The sequence below is a fragment of the Polypterus senegalus genome, chromosome 5 (genome assembly GCF_016835505.1).
Source record: "Polypterus senegalus isolate Bchr_013 chromosome 5, ASM1683550v1, whole genome shotgun sequence".
Taxonomy (NCBI): domain Eukaryota; kingdom Metazoa; phylum Chordata; class Cladistia; order Polypteriformes; family Polypteridae; genus Polypterus; species Polypterus senegalus.
In genome coordinates, this window is record NC_053158.1 from 79,068,206 (window position 1) to 79,076,291 (window position 8,086).

The window sequence follows — 8,086 nt, forward strand, 5'->3', positions numbered from 1 at the left end:
CAGTCTACATGTGTTTTGTGGACTTGGAAAAGGCGTTCAACCGTGTCCCTCGGGGAATCCTGTGGGGGTGCTCTGGGAGTATGGGGTACCAGACCCCCTGATAAGAGCTGTTCGGTCCCTGTACAACCAGTGTCAGAGCTTGGTCCGCATTGCCGGCAGTAAGTCGAGCCCGTTTCCAGTGAGAGTTGGACTCCGCCAGGGCTGCCCTTTGTCACCGATTCTGTTCATAACTTTTATGGACAGAATTTCTAGGCGCAGCCAGGGTGTTGAAGGGGTCCGGTTTGGTGGACTCAGGATTGGGTCACTGCTTTTTGCAGATGATGTTGTCCTGTTTGCTTCATCAGGCCGTGATCTTCAGCTCTCTCTGGAGCAGTTCGCAGCTGAGTGTGAAGCGGCTGGGATGAGAATCAGCACCTCCAAATCCGAGACCATGGTCCTCAGCTGGAAAAGGGTGGAGTGCTCTCTCAGGGTTGGGGGTGAGATCCTGCCCCAAGTGGAGGAGTTCAAGTATCTTGGGGTCTTGTTCACGAGTGAGAGAAGAATGGATCGTGAGATTGACAGGCGGATCGGTGCGGCATCTGCAGTGATGTGGGCTCTGCATCGGTCTGTCGTGGTGAAAAAGGAGCTGAGCCGTTAGGCAAAGCTCTAATTTACCAGTCGATCTACGTTCCTACCCTCACCTATGGTCATGAGCTATGGGTAGTGACCGAAAGAACGAGATCGCGAATACAAGCGGCTGAAATGAGTTTCCTCCGCAGGGTGTCTGGGCTTTCCCTTAAAGATAGGGTGAGAAGCTCAGTCATCCGGGAGGGGCTCAGAGTAGAGCCGCTGCTCCTCCACATCGAGAGGAGTCAGATGAGGTGGCTCGGGCATCTGATCAGGATGCCTCCTGGACGCCTCCTTGGTGAGGTGTTCTGGGCACGTCCAACCGGGAGGAGGCCCCGGGGAAGACCCAGGACACACTGGAGGGATTATGTCTCCCGGCTGGCCTGGGAACGCCTTGGGATTCTCCCGGAAGGACTGGAAGAAGTGGCCAGGGAGAGGGAAGTCTGGGCCTCTCTGCTTAAGCTGCTACCCCCGCAACCCGACCCCGGATAAGCGTAAAAGGATGGCTGGATGGATGGATGTCTACAACCTCTGATTCTTGGCTGAATTAAGTAAGTTTGATAATGCAGGCATATACTGTATGTCATTTTTTTGTGTTCAATATTATATTTCTTTGTCAAGTAGTTTTATACTGTGTTTATAAATATGATGACATGGTGTATTGTGTAAAGTGATTTAGAGCTATAAGTGGAAGGTGTATTTTATAAGACTGAACTGAACTGAACTCTCCACAATCTCCAGTACCAGTACTGATTTTTATCCCAGTACTCTGGGTATAGTCCAACACATACCTTTTACCACTATCCACACATTTTTCTTTATGAGACCAACATAACATATGCTATACATCAGTGGTCTTGACTGTCACTGTTAATATTCTTGTGTAAGTAATTTATTAAATGAGTATTTGTGGTAAGTGAATGATTAACAAAAGAACCTTAGCTTCCCTCCCCATCAGATTCAAAGTGGCAGTCTGAATTCTGAGAGGATTTAAGCCTTTTCCTTCTATAAACCTGAAGAAGAATGGAAGCTGGGAGACAGCAGCAGCAATTGTACAGGTAGTTCTCAATTTATACTTGATGAGACCCTGAGCTACACAAAGTTTGCAGGCCCTTGTTAAAAAATTACACAAGAAGGTACTGTACATACCAAAACAAGAGCTTGGATTACCACAAAAATGTGAAAATATGTATGCCTTTTAATTATTTAATAGTACAGTATTTACATAGAAAAATACACATTATTTTAAATGAATGCATTTACTGATTACATAGTTACAGCCACAGTACACATAAAGCCAGATAAACTTAAAAAAAAAATCTAAAATTATGTAAGGTTCCTGCAGATTGAGAGGCTCTAAATTGTATCTTATTTAGTTTTTGCTTAAATTTGGAAATGCTCACAGTATAGATGCCTGTACTGTATGTAGCTTTATTTGTGCCTTAGGGAACTGTTGAATTTATATTGTGTAGAGTTCAAGGTTTATGATACATACGTTTTAGAGTTTCCTGAACAAAGTTGTCTTCATTTTGAGCATGAATGAACCAGGATGCACCCAGCCAAGTCAAGTAAACTATGATGGTAAAGAGTAACTTCATTTTCCTCAGGTTCCTAATAGCCGCTCAAAACATCTGAGAGAAAAGAAAAAGAATGCACTTTTTGTTACTTTTAACTTCACTTTTTGCTCTTTAGTTTCTATCTGATTGCTAGTTACCAAACTATGTGACAGTTGTGAGATATTTATATCTAATAAGAATGGCATTTCCTATAGGTTCCTATCAATTATATCAAACTTTCTTACCATCCTCTTGGACAGGTCAGATAATTTTGTCCAACAGCCAAACATTCTCCCTGCTGTCATGATAATATCTAGTGAATCGGTTGTTTATTAGTCATTTTCAGCAAAACAGGACTGATTAAATGTAGTTAAAATGTACACCACATGAACCAGCAATTCACATACAGAAAAAAATAACACAATCATGATTACATTAAAGACAAACTAGAGTGTTAGGTAGAAAAAATAGGCAAAACATCAGTAATGCATTTATTTACAAAGTACCCAAATTGTGTGCATGAGTTAAACTATTATACTCCAAACCAAAAGTATCTATTTGTATAAATATGAAATGCAAATATTTTGCTATACAGTAGAATGCAGAAAAAAATTGAAGCAACCCTTTGTCATCAAAGTTATTTGCCACTGATATTGAACCTCTCACTATCCATGTGGTATAGCAGGTCTGCGGTTTCAAAAAACAAGGGCCAGTTTTAAATCCAGTGAGCTGTGTCGCTCTCCATGGGCGCGATTACACGATTCCTCTTTTTATTTTTATTTTATTTTATTGTAGAATCAACTCTCGGCAGAGCGCAGCAGGGTGGCCATGTGGCACATGCGTACGGGCGACGCTCTCATCCCTACCATCTTTGCTGTCACTTCCCCTACCTCTTCATATCTTAAATCATTCTTGAGGCAGATTGAAGACTTAAGTGAAAAATTAAAGAAAACGTACTAAGTAATTGCAACACAAGCACTGAATTAATCAGTTTTAATGAGAAAAGATGCCGATTAAAGAAGGGCAGAAGTGGGCCGTTAGGGTGGAGAAAAGAAGAACTGCTCAGGATGCCGCAAGCGCATCAACCTCTGAGCAAACGAATGCTAAACAGAGACAGAGGAAGAGTATGAAAACTATGAATGCTCAAGTCAAGTGTGTTCACTGCACGTCATCGTACAGTTCGCCATTACTGGTACATATATAAACCGTTATGATTACATCTTGCCCGAAGAAGGAGCCTGCCTTGAAAGCTTGCATATTGTAATCTTTTTACTTAGCCAATAAAAGGTGTCATTTTGCTTGACTTCTCATTGCCTCTATAAACCATCAAAATGATCACTACTGTTATGGAAGACACATAAAGAAATATTTGAATCTATATGTCTCCATTCTAAGTGCAAAAAATAAATATTTTATTGTTCATTTCTGGTCACCTTCAGAGATACTGAAGTAATAAAAATAGAAACACAGTTAAACTTGATGGGAATAGCTACAGGAAAAACTCTAAATAACCTTGCATAAACAGCTACAGCTATCTCCTCTAATTCAGATAGATGTGAAAACCAAAGATGACAGCAAAACTGATACCCTTATAAAAGCTTCTTGCATTAAAAGTTTGACCCTTCTGTTGTCAAAAGGTTTGGAAGATCTCATTGAAGACTGCATTAAATGTGTGTTGCTGATGCTATGCTGGGGACCTTGTGTGTCTATTAGATATATTAATTCACAGGATAAAATATATTTTTAGTATTGAGCTGGATTTTCACGTGATTTGATCCTTCTATAAAAAGAATTCTTTATGCGGACATTCATTATTATTATTATTTATTCATTCAACGATTCTCATGCAAAAGATATTGAAATTTCAGGGATCTGAATAGCATGTGCACAACTTACAACAGTAATGGGCATATTCTTAAGTGATGTATACAAAATATATTTGCAATCTGCAAGTAAATATTATTCCTATTCCTGCTATGGTTACGATGAATACTGATTCAGAGTTAGTGTAGAAATGTGTTGTGCTATATAAGATTACATTCAAGTTTAAAATGACATCAGATGACTCATAATCCTGCTTAATCCTATTCTGGGTTGCAGGAGGTCAGCATCTGCCTCAGCAGCATTGGCCACCAGGCAGGAATCAGCCCCAGACAGTTTGCCACTCTGTCATACATTTCATTCACAAATGTAGCTAATTTGGAATCACCATTTAACCTAAGGATGTGCGTAAAACCAGAGTAGCCCACACCTATTTAGACAGTATACACAGAGACATGAAGAGAATGTGCAAACTTCTCACAAACGTCAACCAGGGTGAGATTCAAACCCAAGACAATGAGTGTTAAACCCTGCACCCCCATGCTGCCTCTGTGTCATATGTCATGCAAATATGTAAGACTAGATATCAAAAAATGAATTCTATTATGTAATTATACAAATTTTAGAATTACAAAACATATATAAACCATTTTTATACTTTTCAGAAACATTTTTATTAAACCTACTACATACATTTGTGCAAAGTTCTTGCTTTGTATGAACTTTATTTGGACTTGAAGTTTTTGGAAATTGAATTGGAATTATAGCAATTACTTTTTACATATAAATTCAGCTTATAGAACTGGTAGTTTTCTTGTGTAAATAAAGTAGAATAATATGCTCAAAAGCTGTTGTTTAGATATATTATTTACATTCCTACTGTATACATACATTTTTTAAATAAAACACATGGAACATGCATTATATGGCCAAGGTTTTGTGGATACCTGACTGTCACACCTATATGAGCTTGTTGGACATCCCATTCCAAACCTATAGCCGTTAATATGGAGTTGTCCCTCCTCTGTGGCAATGATAGCTACCACTCTTCTAGTAAGGCTTTCCAAAAGATTTGAAGTCTGCCTGTGGGAATTTGTACCCATTCAACCAAAAGAGGATTTGTGAGGTCAGGTACTGATGTTGGACAAGAAGACCTGACTCACAATCTGTGTTCCAGTTCTTCAAAAAAGGTGCTCATTAGGATTGAGGTCAGTGCTCTGTACAGGCCACTCGAGTTTCTCCATGTCCTTTTTTGTTTGCATGATCAACTACTTTGTAGCTGAGAAGTTGTTTCTCCCAGACATTTCCACTTCACAAAAATAGCATTTACAGTTGACCGGGGCATCCTATAATAGTGTCGTGTTTAGAGGTCTCTGAGCTCTTCAGTACCATTGTACTGCCAATGGAGACTGTATGGGTATGCACTTGAATTTATGCACCTATTAACAACCGGTGCAGCTGAAAGCCTTGAATTCAATAATTTGAAGGGTTGTCCCCTTACCATGCTTTTGGCCATATAAGTGTATATATAATAACTACATATTTCAGTTTACAACATAAGCAGCACCACTATGTAAAAAATGTAATGAGTTACTTTAGCTCTATCCACTATAAAAAAAAAATAATGGCCATGAAAATTTCAGATAATGCTGAAGTCATTATTAAGATCCATCATACAGTACATCATATCCTTTCTGCTAGTTTATATTTGGATACATTGCACTACAGTACCATAGATTTCATACATGGAAAAAAGCAATAGCTAGACGGCAATGTGTATACCATTTCTACTGATTTTATTCTTGATTCCTTTATGATAACTACCAGTGTGTATGTTCAGTAAAAGGGTTATGTATTAATCATAGGATTATTTTTTTACACAAGTTCTTACTGACTGATGACGATTTGCTATTCATCTGCTCAAAGATCATTTAAGCAACTAGGATTGGATAAGTCTTTGGGGAGAAAAATTACACTAAACTGTTCAATTATCAGAGTTTGATGATATCTTTACTAATTTAGTGCACTAATTTTGGACTCCTCAAACAAATACATTTGTTATGCCTACATTTTCTCAGCATTTGCTACCAATTCGGATTTTCTTTGCTTTCCAAAAATGAAAAACATAAAACGGACAGGATTTTTTACCTTCTGGAATTATTCCATGGCTAATTTTACAGTTTGTTGGTCAAACAGTTTATATATATGATTTTGCAAATTAATATAGTGTTCCACTTAAGTGTAGGAGGTAAAATGTTGACAAATAAATCAACCCATGTCGCTAAAGTACAGTACAACAAAAATTAAGGATAGTCAGCCCTCCAGGAAATTAAACTATTTCATTAGATAGATAGATAGATAGATAGATAGATAATATCCTACCAGTTTTCATTGCAACTCAAATACTGTCAGGTTACAGAAGACACTAACATAGTTTTGCTTTAGCCTCTGGTCATATTAACTTAGGCGTTACATAATTATTAGCTGAAACTGACTCGTGTTATTTTATTATAAAAAATTACTTTTTGGCTACATTTTTAACAATGCCTTCAAAGTTCTGTGTAGTTCCTGATAAGGAGTGAAACTTCGGAGGATCCAAACGATCCATGAAGTCAAAGTTAGCAATTAACTTTTGTTTTTTGTATCAGTATACTGCTGCTGGATTATGTGAATTTACCCATGGGATTAATAAAGTATCTATCTATCTATCTATCTATCTATCTATCTATCTATCTATCTATCTATCTATCTAATTTAGTCGCTATCAGCTAACTTCTGCTCGTTTTATATTAATAGAATGATTCAGTGCTTTAAAAAGTATACACTGTTTTGTGCCAGTGCAGGTACACTATTTAAATTTACTGTTAGTCATAAATGTTAATCCTGTGCTACAGAATTGTGTGGCAAGTGTGCCATGAAATCTCATTAATGTATGTGGAATATTTTCTTCTCGAATTGTAAATGTTATTTACGTAATACTTTTAAATACATTATATTTGTTAACAATGAATAAGTAGCCATATGAGGGAAGTGTCATAACATTCAAAACATCATTCAAACTTACCCGATTCCTGAGCTCGAGAGCGACGACCTGCGCGGCTACAGATTGACCCGATAGGCTCGGCGGCGACCCTTCTTGTAGTCTTAGCTCTGGTCGGTTAAACTGGCTGTTCTAAACCGCATTTCTATTTTCATAGCACTGACGATTACAAAGTTAAGCTCATTAACGTGTTTACAACTACTGAGAAGGTAAAATGCAATGTCAGGAGTTAATCTGCTTCCAAATAACGTTTATCCTACGAGTGGGCTAATGAGGGCGCCATTGGTTTATGTAAAACGAAATCACTGGCCACGTAATTTCACCAGCATTAACCTGTGAAATATAGCTAAAACATATTTATCTTATTTTGTGTAAAACTTCTCGCAGTATTATTTTGCCACGTGCGACATTCAAATTTGCTGGTTGTGTATGTCTTGTACAGCACGTATTATTAGCTCTCTTCCTGATGTCACACAGTTTTGCTTGAAGTGCGGGACTTTTTCCGCTTCACACTCCGTTTTATGGGCTCGTTCTCCGCCACGACCACGAATTAAATTAAGTGGGGATGAGATTGTATTAATGTACGACTTTAATGTTTTATTACATACCAAAAGTATTCAGTGTAATTCATTAAACATAATGCCGTTTTTTTTGTTGTTGATAGCAATATACTTTTTTGCCAAACGCTCAAGGCGAATGTAAAATAAAATCTTATACAAAAACTCGCTCTTATTTTTAAGGCTATCATTTACATTGAGAGCTCTGCAAAGCGTTCAACGGTGCATTTTCGACCCGTTAGTTGTCCGATGTTCGCACCGTAGGCTACGCGGCACTGAAACTGGTAGATTCGGGAATTACCAGAGACATCGCTTTCTATCCATCATTTGTAGCACATGGAGACTTGAACTTGGCAGAGAACCTGAAGCCAACTCAGCATGTCATTACGCTGACGAAATAATCAGACCCGGAACTGTGGATTTAACTAAAGACAAGCACTGCTGTCTCAGTACTCCACGCTTTGCCGTAACATTCCAACCGTTATTTTGTATCAGAGGGCACACTC

The 8,086-nt window shown here is 38.2% G+C and overlaps 1 protein-coding gene across 1 annotated transcript in view; it reads right to left on the reverse strand.

Moving 5' to 3' along the window:
- Nucleotides 1-7,845, reverse strand: part of clul1 (clusterin-like 1 (retinal)) — a 30,614-nt gene extending 22,769 nt beyond the window's left edge. Inside the window, exons 1-2 of the mRNA XM_039754174.1 lie at nt 7,048-7,845; nt 2,102-2,237 (exon numbers count right to left, since the gene is read on the reverse strand). Of these exons, the coding sequence (XP_039610108.1) occupies nt 2,102-2,204 (103 nt within the window). The 5' untranslated portion in view covers nt 2,205-2,237; nt 7,048-7,845. The remainder of the gene's footprint in view (nt 1-2,101; nt 2,238-7,047) is intronic.
- Between the last annotated feature and the right edge of the window lie 241 nt (nt 7,846-8,086).